Source organism: Macrotis lagotis, chromosome 1 (assembly GCF_037893015.1).
Source record: "Macrotis lagotis isolate mMagLag1 chromosome 1, bilby.v1.9.chrom.fasta, whole genome shotgun sequence".
Lineage (NCBI taxonomy): Eukaryota > Metazoa > Chordata > Mammalia > Peramelemorphia > Peramelidae > Macrotis > Macrotis lagotis.
The window spans coordinates 485,621,952-485,636,179 of record NC_133658.1 but is presented as its reverse complement, the minus strand read 5'-3'; the positions used below and the strand labels follow the sequence as shown (position 1 = coordinate 485,636,179).

At 35.9% G+C, this 14,228-nt stretch overlaps 1 protein-coding gene across 4 annotated transcripts in view; it reads left to right on the top strand.

Moving 5' to 3' along the window:
• The window catches only part of VWA3B (von Willebrand factor A domain containing 3B), a 237,656-nt gene that overhangs the window by 134,033 nt on the left and 89,395 nt on the right, over positions 1-14,228 (top strand). For all 4 annotated transcript variants that reach the window (XM_074213732.1, XM_074213731.1, XM_074213729.1 and 1 more), the window contains one exon: positions 1,082-1,213. In XM_074213732.1, coding sequence (XP_074069833.1) covers positions 1,082-1,213 — 132 coding nt within the window. The remainder of the gene's footprint in view (positions 1-1,081; positions 1,214-14,228) is intronic.

The window sequence follows — 14,228 nt, the reverse complement described above, 5'->3', positions numbered from 1 at the left end:
GACATAGTTCCAAATTGCTCTCCAGAAAGATTGGATCAGTATACAACTCCACCAACAGTGTAACAGTGTCCCAGTTTTCCCACTTCCTCTCCAACGATTGTCATTTTCATTTTATCATTTTGGTCAATCTGAGAGGTATGAGGTGGTATCTCAGTATTGTTTTAATTTGCTTTTCTCTATCAGCAATGATTTAGAGCATTTTTTTATATGACTATAGATGGCTTTAATTTCTTTATCTAAAAATTCTCTTAATATCTTTTGATCACTTCTCATTTGGGGAATGATATGTATTCTTATAAACTTGACTCAGTTTTCTATATATTTTAGAAATGAATCCTTGGTCAGAAACACTAGCTGTGAAAATCATTTCCCAGTTTTCTGCATTCCTTCTCATCTTGTTGCATTGATTTTTATTTATGAAAACCCTTTTTAATTTAATGTAATAAAAATCATCCATTTTGCCATTTATAATATTCTCTATCTCTTGGTTGTTCATAAACTCCCTTCTCCATAGATCTGTCAGATAAACTATTCCTTATTCTTTTAATTGGTTTATGATATCACCTTTTATGTCTAAATTTTATATTCATTTTGACCTTATCTTGGTATAGTTTTGTGAGTCCTTACTCTTTTAAGATGACAAAATTAGTAGATCTTCCCCTTGTTTTGAAGGTCTAGGGGACAGTATCCTCGCTTGTGGCTTAAGAAATTTTCTCTATTCCAAAAACAAGTTGATAAGAGGAACTTTGATTCTTTTATTATTTTCTTCATGATGTCAGTGTGGTAGATTTAACATTTGTGATATAAGGCAAAGCAAAGGATTTCTAGATGACTTTTAGCACAAACATTTTATTTCCATTTCCTGGCATAAGTTATCAACATCCAGACTATAAATGCTTTACTGAAATGAAATGCCTTTAACTTTGAAGAATTGACTTTTATATAAATTTGTATCCACAACTAAAAAAGTTGACTCCATCTACTGTCATTGATATTTATTTCTCATTCTATTAATTTCCAAACTTTTAGTTTTATTGGGAAAATGAATATCTTATAATTGAATAAAAATTGTCTATTACAGGAGCAGCTGGCATTCAAAAAAAAATTCAATTTTGTGAAGTTTGATGGTAAGGCTGTTGCTTGGCAGGAGAAACTGACTGAAGTTAATGAAAAGAATTTGAAAATAGCTAAGGAATGGATCAAAAACCTTCAGGTAAAATGAAGATTATGATTTAGAAATGAGTGGAATTGAATCAATTCTTATGACTATGTATTTCTCTAAATTCTTAGAAAAGTGCTCTGAGAATTCAGAATTATAATTGTTGAATAATATGTTCATTTTTTAATTAGATAGTGTGTAGGCAACTGAGTGACATTGTGGATAGAGCACTGGGCCTGGTGTTGGGTGGACCTGAGTTCAAATCTAGCCTCAGACACTATCCATGTGACCCTGGACAAGTCATTTAGCCCTATTTGCCTCAGTTTCCTCAATTGGACCAGACTGAAATGATTTAACAAAAACAAATACCATAATAACAAGGCATATTTGAGAATTAGAACCTGAGAGATTATCATATCAATTGATAATTTGTTGAATTTCTGCTGCATTTAGTGGATTGCTTTTCTTTATATTCCCCCTGAGCTGAGCTCACAGTATCTGGCACACAGAATTTAATAAATACTTTTTTTTTAGGTTTTTGCGAGGCAAATGGGTTAAGTGGCTTGCCCAAGGCCACACAGCTAGGTAATTATTAAGTGTCTGAGGCCAGATTTGAACCCAGGTACTCCTGACTCCAGGACCAGTGCTTTATCCATTGTACCACCTAGCTGCCCCCTAATAAATACTTCTTGACTGGTTGAAAGATTGATACACTCATATACCATAGTTTCCTGAGCCATTCCCCAAATTTTGGATGCATATGATGATTCCATTCTTTTGCTTTAACAAAAGATCATAGAAGCATAAATCTTGAGCTGAATGGGATCTCCAACTCCCTCATTTCTAAGGTCAAAAGGAGTTAAAGTATATAACCCAAAGTCACATGGTGTAGATCTCAGAGACAGGGTTTGAATCTTGATCTTTCAATTCTAGGTAGTGAGGAGGTACAGTGAATAGAACACTAGGCTGGAGTCAGGAAGACTCTAGCTGTGTGACCATAGGCAAGTCCACTTAACTCTGTTTGCCTCAGTTTTCCCATCTGTAAAATGAACCAGAGAAGGAAATGGCAAGCTATTCCAGTGTCAAGAAAATCTCAAATGGATTCCTCAAAAAGTTGAACATGATTGAAACTGAATAATATTTTCCCAACTCTAGAACTGTACTGTGTGCTGCCTCCTAGGAATTTTTTAAATGTAGATAATTGTTTTTTCTTTTTATAGTAGCAGGATCCTTCTTAGTAGCAAGATCACTGGAGGGTATAAATAGTATATATCTCTTACATAATGTTGAATTGATTTCTTAAAAGATGTTCTTATTTTCCTAGAGTTACATTAGCTCAATGTTTCAGAGGAAATAAATTTTTTATAATGTCTTACAGTACTTGTTAAACACATAGTCAATTAAAAAAATTTTTCTCAAAAGTTTCTCCTCTCTTGGATCATGTTGCCTTCATCCTTTTTTTTAAAGCTCCTTTTTAGGAATCAAATAATTAACCAGGTGCTTGAAAAGACATCAAGAAGATGATCAAAATCTGCTTTTTTATAAGCTGAATATGGCTACGGACCATAGTTATCTTTAAAACAGTATACAGATGGCAAACCTCAGATATGTCAAGGTACAAGAGACATTACCATATCACTCCAAATTTTAATCAAAGCTGAGGTTTTATCACCATGCAGAGCAATCCCATTCCATGGAGGTTCTCTTAAAAAACAAGGGATGAATGAAGAATTGGTAGCTGTAAAATTCTGTGCCAAGGGATAACTTGGTTCTGGGAAAGAAAATGCTGATTTCATACTTCAAGCATGTTCAAATTGTCCAGAATTAATAACTGATGAAATTACAGGGTGATTTAGTGGAAAGAGCTTGAGATTTGGAGTCAGAGGGCCTGGGTTCAAGACCTAACTCTGCCACTCATTATCTCTATGAGCTTAGGTGGGTCACTCCACCTTTAGGGGTTTCAGTTTCCTTGTCTCTAACATGAAGGGGGGTGGGCTAGATGGCCTCTGAGATCACTTCCTGTTCTAAATCCATGATTCTATGAACTGTAGCTTCTTAATTATAAATATCAAGAAAATTTCTATTAATGCAAGTTCTATTTAATGAATTTGGAATTTGCAGTTAATCACATATGGTATGTGTGGTTCTTGTGACTTTTTTTAGAGACAGAAATTTAGTGGGTTCCATGTTACAAAATCACCAGACATGGGCAAGTAAACAGGAAAATGTAAGGTGTTTGTATAACTTTTATAATTTGAATGAATGAATTCCATTATAAAGGCTAGATTGGTTTCATTTTTATGTCATAATACCCCAAATGACCTCTTGCTTTTCGAGTTAAGTCTAGAAACTGTAGCTTGCCAATCAAAAAGCTTCAAGACCAGTTCACTTTAAAATCCTAGATTTATTTCTTAACTATTGTTATAAAATGAGATATTTTGGTCTAAGGTCCCTTTCAATTCTAAGTTTGTGATCAATTAACAGGCATTTATTAAACATCTTCTGGGTATTACACACGGAACTGGCATGAGGGATAAAGCAACATCAGTTAATCCCTTTCCTCAGTACTAGCACATAGTATATTTTATGTGAGCTCAGAGCCATAGTACACAGAACTTCTTGGAATTCAACTGAATTTTATGAAATGTAAAGAGAGCAACACTTACATTGACCAAATAACAGGTGTTATACAGAAAATCTGGGTTGGAAGAGAGGTGAAGAAGGGATGGATAATCTTATTCAGCCCATGCCAAGAGGTATTCAGACCCTCTCTTTAAACTGTGTTGACAGTTGAAGGAACAGAAACTGAGTTAGTTTTCTACCCACAAACACACATAGATAAAAGAGCATTAAAAGCCATTTCTTCAAGACAGAAAATCCATACTAAGGGCTTCAAGTTGTCCTTTGCAGGCCTAGATAGAAGCATTTACAGTATATGACAGTATCCAATATAAGTTATTCAGCTTCCTGGAATCATTGGAGCTAAATTCTAGCCTCAATGTAATTCGAATTATCTTTTATGGCTTAGTCTCCCCTTCCCATTTTGGAAGCATTAAAAAAACCCCACAACAACAATGCCTATGTGAATTTTTTTTCTTCCTGTGGGTTTCAAGTGTCAGCTTTGGAATCTCAAAGAAAAGTTTTGGAAAATATACTTTTTAGAATAACACAATGAATGGAGTTAACATTAAAAAAAGTTACATCATCATTATCTTCATAGATATAATGAAAAAGAAAATCAATCAATAAATATTAATAGCCCATGATATGCCAGGGAATACAAAGAAAGAAAGGTAAAAGACAGTCTCTGCTTTCAAGAAGCTTATACAATAGGGGAAATAATATGCAAACAACTTTGTACGAACAAACTATAAATAAAGGATAAAATGGAAATAAGCAACAAAGAGAAAGCAATGGAACTAATGCTGTTTGGGAAAGATTTCCTATAGAAGGTGAGATTTTAACTAGTACTTGAAGGAAGCCACAGAAGTCAGAAGGTGGAGGTAAAGAGAAATCATTCTAGACATGGAAATAGCCAGTTAAAATGCCCAGAAATAGGAGATAGACTGTCTTGTTCAAGGATACCAAGTGTCACTGGATCATGGGGGAGAGGGCTATGTCTCCATCTATATGGTGTAAGGAGACTAGAGTCAGGGAAGAGTGCAGGTAATAAAGGGCTCTGAACACAAAAGTCTTTTGTATTTGATAGTGGAGATTATTAAGGAGCCACTGAAGTTTTCTGAGTAGGGGTTTGACCTAGACAAACCCATGCTTTTAGGAAGGTCACTTTGGAGCTAAGAGATAAAAGATGAGAGAGTTACTGATTGATACCTACTTAAAAAGCATTTCTTAGCTGTCATTTCTTGAGGTGCTATGACAGACACTTTAGAGTTACACAGCTAATCTCCTTTCCTCTGAAAGCTCATGATCCATACAATGAAAGGGATTTCTATAGGATATACATAAAGGATAGAAATATTAAATTGATATGTTAATAAGTAGTATGGTATATAAATTAAGTAAGGAGCAAAAAAGGTTAAATATTTAATGGAAAAAACTGGGGTTAATGATTGTGGGGATGGAGGCCTTGTGTTAGATATGTGACAACCAATGGTGTCATCCTTTCCCTAATCAATCCATGAAGAGTTCATAGAAGTTATCAGAACTGATATAAAGATAAAGACTGTGAACGGGAGGAATCTTAACAGAGAGAACATTTAAGGTTTATAGTACTGCCTTAGAAAAGGCTCAAAGACAGGAAAAAAGATAAATGAATGAAGGTTTCTTTGAAATGAAAAGATGGAGCAGGAAGCAGGAAGTCACTAAATATATGACCTGAAGTGGATCTGAATGGAGTGGATATGGAAAATTGGGACACTGATGTACTTGGAGTTGTGCACTGAGCCAAGCATGACCATGGTAGATGAAGATGAGGGTGGTCCACCACAAGGCAAGTCACCATCTCTCTTAGGTACTGCTTTTCTTCCATCGCTTGATATTCTTAGTTGAGTTTCCTATACTCAATATTTCCAAAGGAGAAATCATTACCTTTCTCCCCTCAAAGCCACCCCTTCTCCAAACTATTACTTATTCTTATTAGGGTACTGCTTTCTCACCAGAAAAGTTCAAAAATCTCATGTTATACTTGATTTCTCCTTCGTCTCTCCCATATCTATCCAATTAGAGGCAATTGGTAGTGCAATGGATAAAGCCTGGTATCAGGAAGATATGAATTCAAAAGCATGTTACTAGCTATGTGGGAATAAATGGGCAAATCACTAAATTTATGCTTGTTTCAGGTTTCTCATCTATAAAATAGAGATATCAGCATCTACCTCATGTTGTGAGAATTAAATTATATAATATTTGTAAATATATATTTGTAAAAAACTAAGCACTATACCTGAAACATGATAGGTTATGGTTATATATATATATGTATGTAGGTATGTGTATATATATATATATATATATATATATATATATATATATATACTGATAGATATTTAGATATATGGTGGTTCCTATTCTTTTCCTCACTTCCCTTCCATCAGTTGCTAAGTCTTGTCAATTATTTTTTTCTCTACTCACAAGTCATCACTTTAGTTAAGAAACTTATGACTTCTCACCTGGTTAATTCTAAATGTTCTCCCAAGTTGAAATATTTCCCTTCTCCAAACCATCTAATAGTTAGCTAGCAAAATTATTTTCCTGAAGTACAGGTATGATTCTTTTTTGCTGTTATTGTTGTTATTAAGTCATTTTCTTTTTCTCAAAAATAATATTTTATTTTTTCCAATTACATATAAAGACAATTTTTAATATTCAATTTTTAAAAATTTTGAATCCCAATTTTTCTCCCTCTCTCCCTCATCTTCCCCCTTCCCTAAAATGATAACCAATTTGATATAGTGCAATTATATTATATTTGTGCAATCAGGTAAAACATATTTCCATTTAGTCATGTTGTTAAAGAGAAAAATCCATGAAAAAAATAAAATGAAATTGTTATGCTTAGATCTACATTCAGACTCCATTATCTCTTTCTTTGGATGTAGGTAGCATTTTTTATCATGAGTCCTTTTGTCTTGGATCGTTGTATTGTTGAGAATAGCCAAGTCATTTAGTTTGATCATTGAATAATACTACTGTTACTGTGTACAATGTTCTGGTTCTGCTCACTTTACTTTTCCTCAGTTCATTTTTATCTTTCCATGTTTTTTGGAAACCAGTCTGCTTTTTTTTAATTTCTTATGGCACAATAGAATTTTATCACAATCGTATACTACAACTTGATTAGTCATTCCCCAACTGATGGGCATTGCCTCAATTTCCAATTCCAAAAGAACTGCTATAAATATTTTTGGACAAATAGGTGCCTTTGCTCCTTTTAAAAAATCTCTTTGGTATACATACCTAGCAGTGGTATTGCTGAATCAATGGATATGCACAGTTTGATTGTTCTTTGGGCATAGTTCCAAATAATTTTCCAAAATGCTTGGATCAGTGCACAACTCCAAGTACATCAGTGTTCCAATTTTCCATATCCACTCCAATATTTATCATTTTACTTTTCTGTCATATTAGCCTTCCCAAAGTGATACCTCAGAGTTGATTTATTTGCCTTTCTCTAACCAATAATGTTTTTTTAAATTTTTATTAAAGATATTATTTGAGTTTTACAGTTTTCCCCCAATCTTGCTCCCCCCCCCACAGATAGCACTCCGTCAGTCTTTACTTTGTTTCCATGCTGTACCTCAATCCAAATTAGGTGTAATGAGAGAGAAATCATATCCTTAAAGAGAACAGAATTCTCAGAGGTAACCAGATCAAACCATAAGACATCTGGGTTTTTTTTTTCCAAATTAAAGGGAATAGTCCTTGTACTTTGTTCAAACTCCACAGCTCCTTATCTGGGGTACTCTCCTTTGGTACTCTCCTTTGCAGACAGCCAAAAATTGTTCCCAATTGTTGCACTGATGGAATGAGCAAGTCCTTCAAGGTTGAACATCACTCCCATGTTGCTGTTAGGGTGTACAGTGTTTTTCTGGTTCTGCTCATCTCACTCAGCATCAGTTCATGCAAATCACTCCAGGTTTCCCTGAAATCCCGTTCCTCCTGGTTTCTAATAGAACAATAGTGTTCCATGATATACATATACCACAGTTTGCTAAACCATTCCCCAATTGAAGGACATTTACTGGATTTCCAATTCTTTGCCACCACAAACAGGGCTGCTATAAATATTTTTGTACAAGTAATGTTTTTACCCTTTTTCCTCATCTCTTCAGGGTATAGACCCAGTAGTGGTATTGCTGGGTCAAAGGGTATGCACATTTTTGTTGCCCTTTGGGCATAGTTCCAAATAGCTCTCCAGAAGGGTTGGATGAGTTCACAGCTCCACCAACAGTGTAATAGTGACCCAGATTTCCCACATCCCTTCCAACAATGATCATTATCCTTCCTGGTCATACTGGCCAATCTGAGAGGTGTGAGGTGGTACCTCAGAGAAGCTTTAATTTGCATTTCTCTAATAATTAATGATTTAGAGCATTTTTTCATATGGGTAGGGATTGCTTTGATCTCCTCATCTGTAAATTGCCTTTGCATATCCTTTGACCATTTGTCAATTGGGGAACGGCTTTTTGTTTTAAAAATAAGACTCAGTTCTCTGTATATTTTAGAAATGAGTCCTTTGTCAGAATCATTAGTTGTAAAGATTGTTTCCCAATTTACTACTTTTCTTTTGATCTTGATTACAGTGGTTTTATCTGTGCAAAAACTTTCTAATTTAATATAATTGAAATCATCTAATTGGTTTTTGGTGATGTTCTCCAACTCTTCCTTAGTCATAAACTGTTCCCCTTTCCATAGATCTGACAGGTAGACTAGTCCTTGATCTTCTAATTTGCTTATAGTATTGTTTTTTATGTCTATGTCCTGTAACCATTTGGATCTTATCTTGGTAAAGGGTGTGAGGTGTTGGTCTAATCTAAGTTTCTTCCATACTAACTTCCAATTATCCCAGCAGATTTTATCAAAGAGGGAGTTTTTATCCTGGTGGCCTGACTCTTTGGGTTTATCAAACAGCAGATTACTATAATCCTCTCCTGCTTTTACACCTACTCTATTCCACTGGTCCACCACTCTATTTCTTAGCCAATATCAAACAGTTTTGATGACTGATGCTTTATAATATAATTTTAGATCAGGTAGTGCTAAGCCACCTTCGTTTGCATTTTTTTCCATTAAGCTCCTGACAATTCTTGACTTTTTATTTCTCCATATGAATTTACTTACAATTTTTTTCTAGCTCATTAAAGTCATTTTTTGGAATTTTCATTGGTAGGGCACTAAACAGATAATTTAGTTTTGGTAGAATTGTCATTTTTATTATATTAGCTCTACCTATCCATGAGCAGTTGATATTTGCCCAGTTATTTAAATCTGATTTAATTTGCATGAGAACTGTTTTATAATTGTTTTCAAAAAGATTCTGAGTCTGTCTTGGCAAATAGACTCCCAAGTATTTTACACTGTCTGAGGTTACTTGGAATGGAATTTCTCTTTCTAGCTCTTCCTGCTGTTTCTTGCTAGTCATACATAGGAAGGTTGAGGATTTATGGGGGTTTATTTTATAACCTGCAACTTTGCTAAAATTGCTAATCGTTTCCAGTAGTTTTTTAGATGATTTCTTGGGATTCTCTAGGTAGACCATCATGTCATCTGCGAATAGTGAGAGTTTTGTCTCTTCCTTCCCAATTCTAATTCCTTTAATTTCTTTTTCTTCTCTAATTGCTGATGCTAACATTTCTAATACAATATTGAATAGTAGTGGTGATAATGGGCACCGTTGTTTAACCCCTGATCTTATTCGGAATGCCTCTAGCCTCTCCCCATTGAGTATAATGCTTGTTGATGGTTTCAGATAGATACTGCTAATTATTTTAAGGAACAGTCCATTTATTCCTACACTCTCTAGTGTTTTTAATAGGAATGGATGATGTATTTTGTCAAAAGCTTTTTCAGCATCTATTGATATGATCATATGGTTTCTGATAGGTTTGTTATTGATATAATTGAGTATACTAACAGTTTTCCTAATATTGAACCAACCCTGAATTCCTGGAATAAATCCTACTTGATCATAATGTACTATCTTAGTGATGACTTGTAGTCGTTTTGCTAAGATTTTATTTAGGATTTTTGCATCTATATTCATCAGGGAAATAGGTCTATAATTTTCTTTCTCTGTTTTAACTCTTCCTGGTTTAGGTAATGGTACCATATTGGTTTCAGAGAAAGAGTTAGACAGAGTTCCTCCTTTCCCTATTTTTCCAAAGAGTTTATATAGGATTGGAACCAATTGTTCCTTAAATGTTTGGTAGAATTCACTTGTGAATCCATCAGGCCCTGGAGATTTTTTTTAGGGAGTTCACTAATGGCTTGTTAAATTTCTTTTTCTGAGATAGGGTTGCTCAGGTATTTAATCTCTTCTTCATTTAACCTGGGCAACTTATATTTTTGTAAATATTCATCCATTTCACTTAGATTATCAAATTTATTGGCATAAAGTTGGACAAAATAATTTTGAATTATTACTTTAATTTCCTCCTCATTGGTGGTGAGTTCACCTTTTTCATTTATAATACTAGCAATTTGGTTTTCTTCTTTCTTTTTTTTAATCAAATTGACCAGAGGTTTATCAATTTTATTGGTTTTTTCATAATACCAACTTTTGGTTTTATTTATTAATTCAATAGTTTTTTTGATTTCAATTTTATTAATTTCTCCTTTGATTTTTAAAATTTCTAATTTGGTATTTGATTGGGGATTTTTGATTTGTTCTTTCTCTAATTTTTTTAGTTGAATGTTTAGTTCATTGATTTCCTCTTTCTCCAATTTATTCATATAAGCATTTAGAACTATAATATATCCCCTGAGAGTTGCTTTGAATGAATCCCATAGGTTTTGGTATGTTGTTTCATTATTATCATTATCTAGGATTAAATGGTTAATTCTTTCTATAATTTGTTTTTTGGTCCACTCATTTTTTAAAATGAGGTTATTCAGTTTCCAATTTGCTCTGGGTCTATATCTCCTTGGCCCAGTATTGCATATGACTTTTATTGCATTGTGATCTGAGAAAGATGTATTCACTATGTCTGCCTTTCTTCAGTTGATCATTAGGTTTTCATGTCCTCCTAGTACATGGTCAATTTTTGTATAAGTTCCATGTACTGCAGAGAAAAAGGTATATTCCTTCCTATCCCCATTCAGTTTCCTCCATAAGTCTATGATATCTAATTTTTCTAACAATCTATTTACCTCCCTAATTTCTTTCTTGTTTGTTTTATGATTTGATTTATCTAGATCTGATAGCGGGAGGTTGAAGTCTCCTACTAGTAGAGTTTTGCTGTCCATGTCTTCCTGTAATTCTTTCAGCTTTTCCTCTAAGAATTTTGGTGCTGTCCCACTGGGTGCATATATATTCAATATTGAAATGACTTTATTGTCTATGGTACCTTTTAGGAGGATAAAGTTTCCTTCCTTATCTCTTTTAACACTATCTATTTTTGCTGCTGCTTTGTCTGAGATAAGGATTGCTACCCCTGCTTTTTTTACTTCAGCTGAAGAAAATATATTTTGCTCCAACCTTTTACCTTTACTCTATATGTATCTCTCTGCTTCAAATGAGTTTCTTGTAAGCAGCATATTGTAGGATTCTGGTTTTTAATCCACTCTGCTATTTGGTTATGTTTTAAGGGAGAGTTCATCCCATTCACGTTCAAGGTTATGATTACTAATTCTTTATTGCCCTTTGTGCTATCTTCCCTCTGTTTGTATTTTTCCCCCTTCCCCCCCTTTTATCCATATTCCCCAGTATTTTGTTTTTGAATACCAACCCCTTCAGTGTGTTTGCCCTCCTATATCACACCCTCCCCTTTCTTTCCCCTTTCCCTGTTCCCTTCACTTCCTTTTGTTATTTCCCCTTATTTCCTCCACTCCCCTTCCCTTTCTCTGTCCCCCCTCCCCTTTTCCCCTTTCACTTCTTGAAAGGTTAGATGTTTTATAAGTTAACTGAGTATGTGTAGGTTGACTTTAAGCCAGGTATGATGAGAAGAAGATTCAGGTGTTTCTCCTCTACACCCTTCTTCCCCTCTATTACCATAGGTTTTTTGTACCTCTTAGTATAATGAGATTTGTCCCATTCAATCCCCTCCCTCCTCCCGTCCCTTTCCTGTCCCCCTTTTTAGGGAGGTAGTGTATTTTTTTAGATCATTCTATCTAAGTCATAGAAAATTCTGAGTGTCTGTCCCTTCTAGTTCAGTATATTCTGTTGAATAGAGTCAAAATTCCTGAGAGTTATTAGAGTCTTTCTCCCCAGTGGAGTTAAAGCCAGTTACATCCCATTAGATATCAGTCTCATGGATATCTCATGGATGTCCAGCATTTCTGGCTAGGTATATTCTCTTTGTTAGAGTTACATTTCTCAGGATTTATGAGAGTCTCTACCCCCCCCCCCATGCTGGGATATAGCCAGTTTCAACTTGCTGGATTGCATTTTTTTCCTTTTACCAACCCCCCTTTTTTTTTTACCTTTTCATGTGTCTCTCGAACCTCCTGTTTGATATCCAAATTTTCTGTTTAGCTCTGGTCTTTTCATCAGAAATTTTTGGAATTCTTCCATTTCGTTAAATGTCCATCTTTTTCCGTGGAAGAGAAGGCTCAGCTTTGCAGGAAAGTAGATTCTTGGCTGCATTCCAAGCTCCCATGCTCTTCGAAATATCTCGTTCCAGGCCCTTTGATCCCTTAAAGTTGATGCAGCCAGGTCCTGCGTGATCCTTACTGTGGGTCCTTGATATTTAAATTGTTTCTTTCTGGCTGCTTGCAGGATTTTCTCTTTTATCTGATAGTTCCGGAGTTTGGCCACAACATTCCTTGGTGTTTTTATTTTAGGATTTTTTTCTGGTGGGGATCGATGTACTCTTTCAATAACTACTTTGCCCTCCGATTCGATGATGTCAGGGCAGTTTTCCATCACTAGATCCTGTAATATTAAGTCCAAGCTTTTTTTCTCTTCAATGTTTTCAGGAAGTCCTATAATTTTCAGGTTTCCCCTCCTCGATCTATTCTCGAGGTCAGTGGTTTTGTTGTTGAGGTATTTCACATTTGCTTCTATTTTTTCTATTCTTTTGATTTTGTTTAACTGACTCTTGCTGTCTTGTGGAGTCATTAGTTTCTGTAGACTCCATTATTTTTTGGGGGGAGGAGTTTTCTTCATTAACCTTTTCCAATTGGTCAATTCTACTTTTGAAAGAGCTTTCCATTTGACCAATTGAGGTTTTGAGAGAATTAAATTCTTTTTGCATTTGCTCATTTGAGGATCTGAGAGAATTATTCTCATTTTGTAATTGTCCAATTGATGATCTGAGAGATTTATTCTCCATTTGTGTTTGTCCAATTCTACTTTCTAAGGTTTTGCTTTCTTGTTGCAAGGCATTAATTGTGTCCCCCAAATTTTCCACTTGATTTTTAAACTCCTTCCTTATTTCTTCAAGGAAGTCTTTCTGTGCTGGAGATCAGATTGTATTCTCCTCAGATGTTCCAGGTCTCTCTGGGTTGGGGTCTTTCCCTTCCAGGAATTTTTCTATGGATCCACCTTCCTGCTGACCCTTCTTCATTATGCTAAGACCTTGAGTTGGGTGGGGCTGGTTCACCTGGGCTTGGGATCTCTAAAGGCTTTACTGAGTGCAGTTTCTCTGGCTGGCCAGTAGGAGTTGCTGGTTGCCCTCTCTGGGGTGTCTGTGACCTTGGTTGGGAGGCCTTCTCCCTTTGCTTGAGGGAGGGAATTGGAGCTATTGAATTCTTTTGCCTTCAATCAATGTTGGGCTTTACCCTGGCCTGAGGTGATTCCTCAGCTGGGCTGGTTCTTTTGCTCACACACCTGGGCCTGAGGCAGAAGTAATTTGCATTTGTTTGGGAGGAGGCCTCAGTGCAATGGAGGCGTGGGTTCAGAGTTTCTCAGACTTGAGGAGCCCAGGGATGGTGTCCGCAGCTGTCCTGCACCAGACCTCTCCCCGCAGCCCCTATCCCAAGCTCCAGGGGTACAGCACCAACACCAGCGCCTCTGCTTCCCCACGGACCCCCTTCGTCCAGCCCCACCGCTGATCCAGCAGGTCCGGCTCTCGGGCCCTCAGACTCCCAGTTCCAATTCAGCTGTTGGTCTGGCTGATCTTCCCTGGGAGTTCGGACTCAGCCAAGGCTGCTGCGGGAGACAAATCCTGAGGTAGATTTTCCTCTCCTGGCTTTTCTTTCTGGGTTTCCTGGTTCGGATTTCTTTTAAGAGGTTTGTTTCATGTGATAGATGGGGAAGAGATCAGGAGACTTTAGAACTGTGCCTGTCTTCTCTCTGCCATCTTGGCTGGAAGTCCACCAATAATGTTTTAAAGCAATTTTCATCTGATAAAGTTAGCTTTGGTATCTTCATCTGAGATCTGCCTGTTCATATCCTTTGACCATTTTTATGAACTGAGAAATGAGATCTATATCAGAGACACTTGCTGTA